General features: G+C 43.4%; 1 protein-coding gene across 5 annotated transcripts in view; it reads right to left on the reverse strand.

Moving 5' to 3' along the window:
• KLHL3 (kelch like family member 3) overlaps positions 1-15062 on the reverse strand; it is a 110368-nt gene that overhangs the window by 43793 nt on the left and 51513 nt on the right. For 3 of the 5 annotated variants that reach the window (XM_082652129.1, XM_082652128.1, XM_082652130.1), the window contains one exon: positions 3487-3596. In XM_082652129.1, coding sequence (XP_082508255.1) covers positions 3487-3596 — 110 coding nt within the window. Of the gene's footprint in view, positions 1-3486; positions 3597-14670; positions 14715-15062 lie in introns of those variants that run through there. The other 2 variants (XM_082652131.1, XM_082652132.1) reach the window with 2 other exon arrangements.

Raw genomic sequence — 15062 nt, forward strand, 5'->3', positions numbered from 1 at the left:
TTCATTCCTTCAACAAATATTTTTTGGTATCTACCATGGACCTGACACCACTCTAGAAGCAACCATAAGATAGTCAAAATTCCTGACTATACATGGTGTATACATTCTGGTAGGAGATGAATAACTGGCCCAAGATCACTCAGCTTGTTAAAGTAGTGGAGCCAGGATTGAATTCAGTTATTCTGGCCGCAGAACCCATACTTTCAAACTTCCAACAAGCAAGCTGCCTGGGCCCAGCCACAGACACTTAAAGTCATCATTAATAGTAAGATACTACATTTCCTCTATTTTAAGATGCATAGTTTTAAGATGCATCTGAAACCTGGCTGCATTTTATAATATACATTGAAAGAAACCTGTGGGCTGCTGGTAGAGAAGTAAGTCATAATATAACTGATACTGTGGTTCAAGTGTAAATTTCGCTGAACACAGGTCATTTGACTGCCGACGCAACTGAATTTTCTGCAAATGTTAACATTAAATCAGTTGGATTTTAACTTAAATGAAGATTCCCTGATACTACTTCAAATACACTCAAAAATTTTCACTATATCGCAAGAAAAAGCTATTATGCATGCAAGCGATTATGCCTATCACACGCAATGTAATTAAAGGGAGTAGAAATCACCAAACCTCTTGGAACAGATCACAGAATTTTCAAAGCCTTAAGGGCTAGCGTTCAAATGACAAACATCTAATTGTCAAAAGCTTCCAGCTATTTAACTTCCAGCAATATGTGAGCAATTAAGGGGAAAAAAAATATATGGGTTTTGCCAAAGAGAAAATGCAGGCCAAACCCTACTATTCATTAATAAGACTCAAAATTACATAGCTAACCTTAAACATACCAAAGGGTTCAAGATCATGAGTAATATACTTTCTGAAAGCATCACATAACTCTGAATTACACATAACTTCTGAGAACCAAATATGATACACAACATCAATAATGTGAAAAATACCTACACTCCAAACTGATTCTACAGAAAGAGGAACCCATATGTAAGCATATGAATAAATGAAAGTCACTATAGACAAGTTTTAAGAGTGTACATCTATTGTCATGTTTCTTTGTTTCTGGAAAGATGCAATTAACACCATGCTTTGTTTCACCATTACCAATGGCAAATCAATACAATTACCATTATCACTGGTACCTCCAAAGAGAGAACTGTGATCATTACAATGATAGCTGCCATTTATTGAGCACCTATCAAACACCGTATTTGATTTTTTTTCACCCATTATCTCTAATCCTCGTGACAACTCTATAAGGGAGGCACTCTTAGTATTTCAGTTTTACATGTAAGTAAATTATGGTTCAAAGAAACCAGTGACTTCTCAAGGTCATACGGTCAGTAAGCTGAGTGTGGAACCAGTCCTGCCCAAGTCCAAAACCCAAGTGGTTTCCAGGGCACTATACTGCCCCTCCCTACTAACAACCCACCTCCACCCCTGTCCTGGCATAGCACGCATAGATAAGCCCTCACCTAAAACTTACTATGATCTCAGAGAAGGATGGGCCAGGATGAATTTAAGATCGAAGGGTCTCCCTCTCAATCCAACACCCTAAGTTGATTCAAATCCTGCTACTTATGTGCCTGCTTCCATTTTCTCAAACTACACTTGAGGACATGATCAAGCAGACCCTAAACTGGCCAACAGCCCAACATTCACAGAGCCAAATGACTGGTTCATTCCGTCAAATTGTGCCAATTTGGTAGCACAGTGCAGAGAAGAAAGTACACAAGCTTAGCAAGAAGCGAGGAAAGCCTGTCCATTTCTGAGGCTGGGGCAGGAAGGGGCCTGTGGCCTGGCCAGAAGCATCCTTTCCCCTGGAGGTGCTGTTTCACATCAGCTAATGGAAGCAGAGACCTCCCTAAGCCTATGGGAGAGTCCAGCTTGTGCCAGTCACCTTCTGGGGATCCCCCTGAAGTCTCAGGATAGCCCATCGTTCCAACTGACAACTGCTTTTCTTCTTGATCAGACTTTTGCAGGACAACAGGCAGGGGCTTGTGAATTTCACACCCATTCTCTGGACATGTACCTTTGGATGCAGTTCTCATCTCCAACATAAAATCCTTCTCAAGGGCTTTTCCTTGAATATTCCCTCAGGAAAGGGCCTCAAGCTTGGATGCTGAGATTGGACTAGGACAATTCAAGAAACATTTATTGAGTATCTCTGAGGCTGCAGAGGTGAGTAAGGTGTGGTCCCTACCATCAGGGAACTCACAAGTGAGTGGAGGAGGTAAGACCAGCTCAGAACTAACTACAATATAAAGCAGAACAAGGTTAAGTGTTATCCCAGAGGCAAAAGGGATTAATTCCAGATGCACAGTCAATAATCAATTCAGCTAACACTGACTAGGCACCCACTAGGCAGCAGGTACTATACTAGGCATTTTACATACCTTATCCCATTCAATCCCCACAACCACCCTGTGGAACATGTTCTATTACTACCCACACTTTACAAAATGAGGAAGTAGATGGAGAAGCAAAATATCTTGCCCAAGGTCACATAACTGATTTGTAAATACTAGAGATGAGATTTGGACCCCAGTGGCCAACATGGAAGCGTATGTTATTTCCAGTATAGTAGACTGAATCTCCTGGAGTAAAGAAATTCTTCCTGGTAGAAGAAAAATCTGAACTGTTTGGGAATTCAACCAGGTGAAGAGGGAAGTAGAGAATATTCCTAGCATAGGGTCAGAGATGAGGAAGGCTGGGAAGTAGGATAGATCAGCAGTCACAGATCAGCTACAGCAGGGGCAGAAGTCAAGCTTCTAGCACAGAGGAAGAGGTGTGTGGTCAGTGAGTCAGGGGACTGGGGTCAGGAGATCTGGGTTCTAGTCCTGGCTTGGCCACCGAAAAACTGTGTGTGACCTTCAGCAGTTTCTATCCCCTCTCTGGGGCTCGGTTTCCTCATCAGTAAAAATTCCAATTCCCTATCGGAGTAGATGTTCCCCAAAGGTATGCTCTGGCTTAAATGCTCAGTGATACTCACAAGAGGCTGTATGGGACTATGGTTAAGACCAGATGACATGCAAACCAGCTGAGTGACCTTGAACAAGCTAATTAAATCTTCTGAGTCTGTTTCCTCATCTGTAATGTGAGGACAACAGTGATGCCTGCTTCACCTCACAGGCTGAGGTGAAAGCTGAGTGAACTGAAGAACATCAAGCACTTAGCACAGGGCTTGGCAAACTATAAACGCTTAAGAAAGGGAGGCAAAAAAAAAAAAAGGGAGGCAGCTTTGTCGCCATCATCATCATCATCACCATTACTCCTTCTTTAAAGGGTCCATAAAGTGAATGTAGCAGTCGTGGGCCAGAAAGCCTTTTTTTTTAAAAAAAAAAAAAAAGGGACCAAAAAAATAAGATCTTTTTTTTATTTGAAAAAGAGAAAAGGTCTCATTGAACCACAAGTCCTTCCCATGACCACCTCACGAGAGGACTCCTGGTTCAAAGAAGGGCCATGTCATACCTTCTCTTCTGAAGAAACGGTCAGCTTGTCACTGGATATCAAGCTGCACACCTGGTCCAGACTTAGGCTAAGAAATTCTTCCCCCAGCATCACCTCTGGAAAGTGCTGCTCTGTTCCAAAAAAAGCAGAAGTTCAGAAAACAAAGTTATAACACACTCCTGCCCTTCCACGAACCAAGGCCATGACAATCTGTGGGATTCAGAGCAGAGTCCTGGGAGCTCTGGGGGAGGCAGGAGGCAGAGAGAAAGGCAGACATCCTGGCTGGAGGGAAACCAGCCTCTTAATTCAGCAGCAAAGGCATCCCCCTGCGTGACCCTCTGTCCTGAACATCATCACAGAGGAAAACGGGGCAGAGAGATGCGAGGTTATATTTTTTCCATGCTCCATGAGATTAATAATGGTGCTGCAGAGAAGCCTCACAGGGGCCTGCCTACTTAATCGAGCTCATTTCCCCTCAAGGCACAGGCTGGCAGAGTTGCAGACGGTGCCACCTGCAGCTCAGCCAAACAAAAGTGGGTCAGAACTGCTGTGTGGCTCAAAGTCTCTGGGGGTTCTGGTAGGAAGTCAACATTAGAAGGCTGGCAGAAGGGTTCATCCCATCTTGCCCAAGTCAAGCCTGCTATAGTGAGAATCTGGTTCACAAGGAGGCTCAACTAAGCTTTTGTCCAGGTGTGGCACCAACATGGCTGGCACCACCACCACTGGGAACAGTCCACAGCGGCTGAGCCTATAGTGGCTATAAGATGGAGGGGAGTTCGGGGACAACTAGAACAAGATAAAACTCACAGGCCCGAGGACCACACAAGGGAAATGCCAAGGACAATTCCTACCCTGACATTCGCCCAGGCCGCCATCCTGCTACTACAGAGGCATTTGCCAGTGAAAGAGCATGCACTTCAGAAAGAAGGACCTAGATTCAAGTCCTGGCTTTGTCATTTATGAGTTGTGTCTTTGAGCCAATGGCATCTCTTCCCTGGGTCTCAGTATCCCCATCTGTACAATGGAGGTAAAAACCACGTCTCACTCCCTCCCATGCTCTGATGAGAGAGGAATTGAGAACGTGTTTTGCAAGTTCCTTCCAAGTGAACCAGCCCAAGGGCTGACAGTTCCTGGTGTAGCAGACTCTGGAGGTCACAGCGTCCTTTGTCATTTGCCCCATACCTTGCTCCTTCCTCGGTTCTCACAATCCTGCACCATCGCCCCAGGAGCATCTGTGCTCCTTGCCCTCCAGGCCCCTCCCCTTCCTTCTGTGGTGGTCCCGCTCTGCCCTGAGAGCTTCTTGGATAATTCCAGAAGCTCCCCACCCCCCACTTGGCCTGGCTGGCTCCTGGAGTGAGATTCTGAGTCCCTCCATGCCTGGGAGGCTGCTGAAACATCAACTCTGCTGCAGCTGCACAATGAAAAGGAAAATCAGAGCATGCCAATCACACTCATCAACTTCTTAAAAACCAAACAAATGAAGAACTTAAGGTTTAAATAATTTTCTTGCAAAAATCATTTTTAACTTTTTATGTTGTAAGAATTTCAGATCCAAAGAATTCCCGTATGCCTTTCATCCAGATTCCCTAAATGTTAATACTTTACTCTCAATGACTGAGTTATAAATAATCTTTTCCATCTTTCACTGGACAAAGAGGGCTCCCCACTTTCTCCCCACCAGCCTAATGATATAACTGAAGCCACTATTAAAGCTCACCCGTCCTGAGGCTCAGGGATGCTTGTACAAGACAAGACAAATTTAAAAGTCAGATCTTTTACAAACGGAAGCAGCTGTCAAAACGTAAGAAGCTGGTCTTACTTCTCTATATGTCAACAGAATAAAGCCTTTAGTTAAAGCATAGATTTTAAGTATGACATTCAAAACACCTCCCTAACTATGGGAATATTTAAGACTAGATAGTTATTTTTAAAGTGTCCATTACTAAAGATTTTAAAATAAAAGCAAGTAAACAATCTTCTTTGGACAATGGAAATTCATTCTTGGCCTGGAGGCTTGGAAAGTAACAGGATTCTCCCTATACACTCTTTCTAGCCCAAAAAGTCTTTGGACCAGAGTCTCCCAATGTGTTGGCAACACCCAAGAAACAGCAGAGAGAAAACTGACAAAGTATAAGGCAGGGAGGCTCTGTGGACCAGCCTCGGCTGAGCTCAGCAGGTGAGTCAGGCAAACCAGTGCCTACATCCCTGTGGCCCAGAGCCATACCTGGTCTTCCCACCTTTATCTTTGGTTGACTGAAAAACCTAACATTTGGAGGAGTGAAAAGAACAGGAGGAGGTGAGAAAGTAAAATTCTGAGCTGTAAGGAATTCTTCCTCAGAGCTCAGAAAGCCAAAAGTAGATGAGCTTGGGTTTTGAAAAGGAAGAAAATAGAAGTGCAGTGATGTGTACCCTAGGTGACTTGGTGAACAAACCAGAAGTCCTCAAAGATAAACCAAGGCAGGAAGTAGTCAGCCCCCCACACCTCCCCATCTCTCACACTCTGGGGCATTGCAGGATGTGAATCTGGGTCCCTTCTCTCTGAAGTCAGCTGCTTATTTGCCCATCAGGAACCTCCCACTGAAAACCTTCAGAAATCCTCCCAGGAAGGAGCATCTGGTGGGGAGGAGGCAACAAGGGAGGTATTGGGCAGGAGCTTCTCACCCAGGGCTGGCACCCCGAGATCCAGGAGATTTGCGAGGCATGAACAGGGGGACACGAAGAAGGGGCCCAGACAAAAACTCCTTCCCTTCCCCCTTTGGTCTGAGGACACAGGGCCCAGAGTCTGGGGACCAGAGCCCCCTTTCTGTTAGCAACACTCAAGACACAACAGGACAGAAAAAACAGGAACAGGATGCTCTGGCTAACTCAGTTTCCTGGGAGACAGGAGCTCCCCAGAAGACTTTGTACTCAAGTCAGCGCTCTTCCCAGCCTCTTCCTGGAAAGAACCCACTATGCTACCAGAAGATACCGCCCTGAGAATCAGCTTCTACCTTTAACACTTGTTTGTTTGGAGCTTTTTTAAAATTTGTTTTGCTTTGCTGTGAATGTGTTAAGGGAGAATGTAGTGACAAACTGTGGCTAACAATCAGAAGACCTGGGTTCAAGTCCCAGCTCCACCTCTTACAGTCACTTCTTTCCAGGCTTTGGCTTCCTGAATCATGAAATGGGGTGGTAATGCCTGACCTCAGTCTCCAGGTTGTTTTGAAGTTCAAAAATGATACTATGTATTAGCCCATTTTGAGATCTATAAGAAACTCTTTAGAAATGAAGGAGGAATATTATGCGCCCATGTTCCTGAGTCACGAAGTCCAGTTCTGTGGGCAGGACTGCTCTCCAACAGAGAAGCGTTTCTGCAGCATCAGAGTCATCCTTTGAGACTGCAGGTCCTGCAGGCAAGGCTGTGGACCTCAAAGGTCTTAAGAGACCCACTTTATTCCACTGAGTTCCACAAACTTTCTAGTGATATAAGTTACTCAATTTCTTCAGATGAGAATACTGAAGGCTTCAGTATTCTCATCTATTAAATAGAGAGAATAATAGCACCTATCTCATAGAGGTGTTATGGGCATTAGATAAGCAAATATATGTAACTCACATTTCCTGAGACCATTGTAAGTGCTCAATAACTGTTCATACATGTGCCAAATACAGTGTTTCTTCAAAAATGAAGAAAGCAGAGCCGATGCCTACAAGGAGGCCACTGGCTTACAAAAGGGTAAAACAAGGCACCAGCAACTTCAACCCAAAGTCCACAGGGCCATGACTGGGAGAGGTACTCCAAGTTAAATAAAAGCAGGCAAATTCAGAGCATGACTAGAGAACAGCAATAGCTCAGTCTAGCTAGAGGGTAGGCTGTGTCTTCATTCATCTAACAAATATGTATAGAGCATCCTGTGCCAGGCTCCCAGAGATGCAGGAGAGACAGGCAAGGCTCAATCTTGGGGGATGGGTGAAATATGCAGGGGTGTAGTATCTTTCAACCATGGGCTAGCCCCTTGAAGGGGGACTCTCCAAAATAAACTCTAACTTTTCTTGTCTTTTTGCTTTTTTTTCCTTTAGGGAGGAGTATAAACAGGAAAAAAAAAAAAGTCAATTAATTAACCATTCTGACTGAGAGTCCCAATTAACCAGGCTTCACTATAAGTAGCAAACACTGTTTAGGATCCAAGTTTTGGAATGGAAATAGTGAGTTAAGTTATTAGGTATTTAATTTTTCTCTTCATTTGACTAAGTTTTTGCTTATGGAATATAAAGGGAAAACATGATTTAAGAGATTATAATAATAACAAAAAATCATAACATTAAGAGAAAATGCAGAATACAAATTTATAGATACTGTTTGGTCACAAATATGTAAGTCTAGAATTTCAGGATTAAAAGATAGCTCTTTATTTCCCCTCTGTACTCAAATAAAAAGTATTATTATAAATATTTTAAAAATCCAAGTTTTGGAAACACTGCTTTGGGAAAGATCTCCAGGGTTCTCCCTACTTGCTGCAAATAATAATAAAGCCTTCCTTCTCCAAAAAAAAAAAAAACAATCCAAGTTTTGATTAATGAAACATTAATGGATCTGTTCCTGTCCATTTGGATGAGAAATTTTGGAGAAGGGGAGGGGCACCAGACAACTGCAAATCCTTTCCCTGGCAAGCAACACACGCATATCTTCCCAATGTTGAAAGGAAGAGGAAATTGGGTGGCACATTCCTAGGAAAGGGGGCATATTTGGGTCTTTTCAAGGAAGCAGGCCTGGAGAAAGTTAATGGCTTTTCCTAAAAACAGCTAACACTGTACTAGGTATTTTACATATATTATGTCACTTATATCTTCCAAAAGCCCAGCTGAAGTGAATATCAATATCTCCATTTTACAGATGGAGAAATGGAGGCTTGGAAAGCCTAAGTTATGAGCTTAGTATCATACGGCAGTAAAGTGGTAGAGCCAGGTTTTGAAATTAAGGCTATCTGAATATAATAACAAACATTCTGATAAGTATTATAGTCCTCAAGATAATAAAAACTTGTCCTGAGCAGGCCATTTTGGTAAAATTCAATATAGACATCAGAGCACCCTAAGAATCCCTCTTAGGGATACTGCAGAGAGAGAAAGAAACAGGAATCTAAAGATATTTCTTTAAAAAATATCTTAGTAGTAGTGTTCTAAACATTTTGGCATCAGACCTGGATTCAAATCTCAGACCCAACCCTTGGATTGAAATCTTTCTCTAATCCACCTGTCTTCCAGGCTAGATGCCGTGATATTCTTCTGTGTTCCCAAAGCCACCCAAATAGGAAATTAAAATGTTCATACTGCTAGTCAACCTGTCTTACCACCTGAGGTCTTCCTCTCATACTGGGACTATGAGTCCCATGAGGGCAGGGTCTGTCTCATTTGAGTCTGTCTGTGTGAATGTGAATCCTCAGTGTCCAGGACAATGTCTGCAGATATTGAGCTCTGCAATTACTGCGCTTCCTTGTCCATTCTTCAGGACTGCCTAGGGCTCAGGCAACCTCTCAAGCAAGTCCCAAGTCCATTTCTCCCTCTTGATGGGATGAAATAAACCTAAGCCTTTGATCAGGTTCAACTAAGCTACAAGCCCAGACAATAACCCATCTATGACTTCTTTGACCTGCAGAGACGAAATGAACCCAGTTATTCCAGGGCCAGTGGCCCCAGCATAAAAGGTATGAGTGCCTCTGAATGGAACCACTGATCATGCCCCCAGGAATGAATGGCTGACACAGGTGGACACACAAACAGAATCAAAACATTTTAACAGGGTAAAAAAAGAAAACAGCTGATTTAAATTTCTCTCTCCATTATCCTATTTTGGGAGGGCAAAGGTAAGCTTTCTTGAATCAATATTTGGCTTTCAAGGCCCACAGTTTCCTTGCTCCAGGGAGAAGGCTCAGCTCCCACAGAGAAGTAACACAGATCTACCTTGACCTCTTCCCACAAGGGGTCACGACCACCAGCCCTCAGACTCTAAATTTCACTGACTCCACTCTCCCAGGGATGGTGGGATACAAGCTCTCTTTCCACGTCGACCTAATTCCAGAAGTATATATGTTGTACCTCCCCTTTCTCTCTATCACACACACACAGAGCAAAGGGCTATATCAAAACTACCCAGTTATCAGTGCTACTGATTCAACAACAACAAAGTTCCCTGTTCTCCAGAGTATGGAAGGAACAGGGAAGTTTCCTAAAATCCCAACAAGTAGAACAACTAACAACAGAAAATACATGCGTCTGCACTAATACTTCACTTGCCACCTTCAAGGTAGAAGCAGAGGTAGGAGTGAGGCAACCGCCATGGACAGAGAGGCTGAACTGGCCTGGGAAGATGTGAAAATAAACAGTGGGCTCAGAGCACAGGCCCTGGAGACAGCCTCATCATGAATCTTGGCATTGCCACTCACAAACTATGTGATCTGGAGCAAGTTACTAAACTTCTCTGGGGTTTCCATTTCTTCATCTATAAGTTGGGAAAGTAATAACTACTTCTGATAGTTATGTGGCCTCTTATAGTGATGAAGTGTGTAGCACCATGCCTGGCACCTTGCAAGTGTTCAGAAATGGTAGAAACTCCCACCATGATCATCACCACCATTATTACTTTATGATGCCAAGTTGGAAGCAGCAATTTCACAAGATGACCCTCAGTGAGTCAGAGGTTCGTGTGTTTTAAAATGCTTTGTCAAAGTTTTTTGCTGCCCTTAGTTTAATTACTTCATTCCATGGTCTCAAATGACTCCATCAATCGAAAAAAAAGGCCATTTCTCTCCACAAACACGTGAAATTCGATGGCTTTTCCATCCCATGGCTGGAGGGTTTCAGCTCAGCTTTGGCAGACTGATGTGAACAAAATGTCCAAAGAATTTTAATTGCCATTTCATTAACAGGTTCCCATTAATATCCCTCCCAACCAGCTCTGCTGATGGTCCAGTGCATGGCCATCCAATTACCAAACAACAAAGTCCCCATAAACCTGGGCCCAAGCCTCTGAAGTTAAATATTAAGCAGTCCCTGGAAACAATAACAGTGAGATATAAGAAGTCGCAGGATACAAAATTAATACACAGAAATCTCCTGCATTCTTATACACTAACAACAAAAGATCAGAAAGACAAATTAAGGAAACAATTCCATTTACCACTGCAACAAAAAGACTAAAATACCTAGGAATAAACCTACCTAGGGAGACAAAAGACCTGTATGCAGAAAACTATAAGATACTGATGAAAGAAATCAGAGATGACACAAACAGATGGTGAGATATGCCATGTTCTTGGATTGGAAGAATCAATACTGTGAAAATGACTATACCACCCAAAGCAATTTACAGATTCAAATGCAATCCCTATCAAATTACCAATGGCATTTTTCACAGAACTAGAACAAAAAATTTTACAATTTGTATGGAAACACAGAAGACTCCGAATAGCCAAAGCAATCTTGAGAAAGGAAGACAGAGCTGGAAGAATCAGGCTCCCTGACTTCAGACTATACTACAAAGCTACAGTAATCAAGACAATATGGTACTGGCACAAAAACAAAAATATAGATCAATGGAACAGGATAGAAAGTCCAGAGATAAACCCACACACATATGGTCGCCTAATTTATGACAAAGGAGGCCAGAATATACAATGGAGCAAAGACAGCCTCTTCAATAAGTGGTGCTGGGAAAACTGAACAGCTACATGTAAAAGAATGAAATTAGAACACTCCCTAACACCACACACAAAAATAAACTCAAAATGGATTAAAGACCTAAATGGAAGGCCAGACACTATAAAACTCTTAGAGGAAAACACAGGCAGAACACTCTTTGACATAAATTGCAGCAAGATCTTTTTTGACCCACCTCCTAGACTAATGAGAATAAAAACAAACAAATGGGAGCTAATTAAACTTAAAAGCTTTTGCACAGCAAATTAAAAGCATAAACTTAAAAGCATAAACAAGATGAAAAGACAACCTTCAGAATGGGAGAAAATATTTGCAAACGAAGCAAGTGACAAAGGATTAATCTCCAAAAATACACAAACAGCTTATGCAGTTCAATATCAAAAAAACAAGCAACCCAATCAAAAAATGGGCATAAGATCCAAATAGACATTTCTCCAAAGAAGACATACAGATGGCCAAGAGGCACATGAAAAGATGCTCAACATCACTAATTATTAGAGAAATGCAAATCAAAACTATAATGAGGGGCTTCCCTGATGGCGCAGTGGTTGAGAGTCCCCCGCCGATGCAGGGGACACGGGTTCGTGCCCCGGTCTGGGAGGATCCCACATGCCGGGGAGCGGCTGGGCCCATGAGCCATGGCCGCTGAGCCTGCGCGTCTGGAGCCTGTGCTCCACAACGGGAGAGGCCACAACAGTGAGAGGCCCACGTACCGCACAAAAAAAAAAGCTACAATGAGATATCACCTCACACTGGTCAGAATGGCCATCATCACAAAATCTACAAACAATAAATGCTAGAGAGGGTGTGGAGAAAAAGGAACCTTCTTTCACTGTTGGTGGGAATGTAAATTGATACAGCCATTGTGGCAAACAGTATGGAGCTTCCTTAGAAAGCTAAAAATAGAATTATCATACGACCCAGCAATCCCACAACTGGGCATATACCCAGAGAAAAACATAATTCAAAAAGACACATGCACCCCAGTGTTCATTGCAGTACTATTTATAATAGCCAGGACATGGAAACAACCTAAATGTCCATCGACAGATGTGGTACATATATATACAATGGAATATCACACAGCCATAAAAAGGAACGAAATTGGGTCATTTGTAGAGACATGGATGGACCTAGAGACTGTCATACAGAGTGAAGTCAGTCAGAAAGAGAAGAACAAATATCGTATATTAATGCATACTTGGAATCTGAAAAAATTGGTATAGATAATCTTATTTACAAAGCAGAAATAGAGACACAGATGTAGAGAACAAACATATGGATACCAAGGGGGAGGGGGTGGGATGAATTGGGAGATTGGAATTGACATATATACACTATTGATACTATGTATAAAATAGATAACTAATGAGAACCTGCTGTATAGCACAGGGACCTCTACTCAATGCTCTGTGGTGACCTAAGTGGGAAGGAAGTCCAAAAAAGAGGGGATATGTGTATACGTATAGCTGATTCACTTTGCTGTACAGTAGAAACTAACACAACACTGTAAAGCAACTATACTCCCATAAAAAATTTTTTAAAAAGAAAAAGAAACAGGCTGTGTAAAACACTAGGGTCCTTTTCCCAGTTACCCAGGAGAACTATGATACCATCAGCTGGGGGCAAGGGTCTGAGCAGTCAGCTTCTAACTATGGGACTCACCCTCCCCCAGCCCAGAATAATATATATCACAGCAAAAATCTGGGGGCATAACCCTGAAGGGGAAACTGGACCCAGAGGAAGCAGAAGGGACTGCCACAGCAGGAAGAAAAAGGCCCATTCCAAACAGGAAATCAAATAGGGTGGAAAGAGGTCATGCTCCAGCCTGGCAGAGGCATGCTGTGTCCACCTTCGCCAGGGGTATGAAGACTTATCAGAAGGCCATCGTCGACCTTAAAAGTAGTTCCTCTTTTAGACAGCAATTTGGCAGTATCTTTTTTTAATGCTCACTCTCTTTCAGCTACTTTATGCTGCTAAGATGGTACCCTACAGGTACAAGCTCACTATTACTTACAAAGCAGCAAGTTTACTCCAAAATATTACATAAAGTAATTCTTGCTAAAGCATTAGCAAGTAAAAGAAAAAAACTGGTAACATTAATGTTCATCAAGAGAGGACTACTTAAATAAATTGTAGTTCATTACAGTGCATCCCTATGATGCAGTAGACAACAAGAGTAAGATGTAGCCATACACAAGGGTTTGCCAAGAACTCCAAGATATTGTACTAAGTAAAAAAAAAAAAATTTTTATGTATAATGAGTACAGAAGGCTTCTATTTGTGTAAGTTAAAAAGCGTAATATATACATATTTTGTAGGGATACCCAAGAGAGTGCCCTGCTCCCTTAAGAGGGCCTGGGAGAAGATCAGCTGAGCATTTTATACCTTGTGTCCTGTTTGAAACTTTTATCACGGGTACAAGTTGCTTTTATTGAATACATTCTCTAAAGTTTTAAAATAATGGTATAGAAATATGTCTGCTGACACGGAAAGTTGTTCAGAATATACTGCTAAGATTTTTTTTAGGCTGGAAAACATACACGTGGAATGAAAAAGACTGGGAAAGCTATATACCAGGGCGCTGCCCGTGACTCCCACTGGGTAGGATTGTGGCGCTTTTCCTGCCCTTTCTGCCTGTCGGCTGCTTCTGTAATAATCACAGGTGGTTTTGTATTAAGATAGCAATAACAATAGCAATAATAACAAAAAGAAAGCTCATCTTAGAGAAGGAAGAGGAATGGAATTGAGGCACAGCTTGGGGCTATGGACAGGTGAAGGCAGAGGCCAGCTGGCCAGAGACTAGGGAAGAGGGGGAGGCAGGACATACCCAGCTGTGTATCTGCATACAGAGAAACCACAATCAGAAGCTCTGGAAATAGTCCTCCTCCCCCAAAGTGCAAGCAGTCTGCAGCAGGGGCAGTGGTGGTGACCGAGGAGTCCCATCTCTCCACCAGGTCCCAGCTCTGAGGCTCTCTTACTACAGATGGCGTGAGTGGCAGGGAGGCTCCAGAGCACGGCCCTGGGTGGCACCTACTTCTGCAGGGGGCTCACCTCCCTGTCCCCCTGACCCCGAAACCATCCTGGAAACAAGGCAGGATGAACTACCCCCATCAGAGAGAGAAGAAAACAGGCCTAGGGCCACTCAGCTCCAAAGTGTTGGCTGGTGTGACCCCTGGTTCTGATCTGGAGGGTCTCCTCGTAGTCTGTGGGCTAAAATACCTCCTAACTCGAGGCATCGGGCCAGGGAAGCCTGTGACCGCAGGGGCTGACGCTGCCCCTTGTGTGCGACTCTGGCCGGTACCCACACCCCCACAGTTAAAAGGGGACGAGGTGGCTGCTCTGTCTCAGCAGGCAGCAATGGCAGAGCCGCCAGGTTCCATCTCAAGTCAATCGGTGCAAGATCAAAGACACAAAGCAGGTCCACAGCAGTGGGTGGGTGCAAGGGAGTGAGCACAGATAATCATTTTTTATTTCCTTCTCTAAGCACTTCACCGTGTGAAGTCTTACCTTCACACTGCTTCTTCTGTCTCCTCATCACGGTCTCATCAATCTCTGCGTTACCACACTACCTTAAAAATATGACTTTTATTTTCCCTGCTGCGCACAGCTGACAGCTGCAAAGAAAACTATCCAGGAGCTGGTCCCAGGCTCCACAGAAGGCCTGAACGACAGGCAGAAGGCTCTCAGCCCTAAGTCACGCTGACCGAGACAGGGAAAGGAGGAGGACTCATGCGTGCAGTGAGGGGGCTGCCTCCACGTGCTCCTGGGAGGCAGCCTCCCAAGGGGGAGGAGAAGATATCCACGTCTCACTTCTCCACCCCAAGATGACTAAACACCCCACATCTAGCAGAGACAGCTGGCCGTCTGTCTACACTACTTGGTTGTTGGGATTTGGTAAT

Source organism: Grampus griseus (genome assembly GCF_964374135.1).
Source record: "Grampus griseus genome assembly, chromosome: 3".
In the NCBI taxonomy this organism is placed as follows: Eukaryota; Metazoa; Chordata; class Mammalia; order Artiodactyla; family Delphinidae; genus Grampus; species Grampus griseus.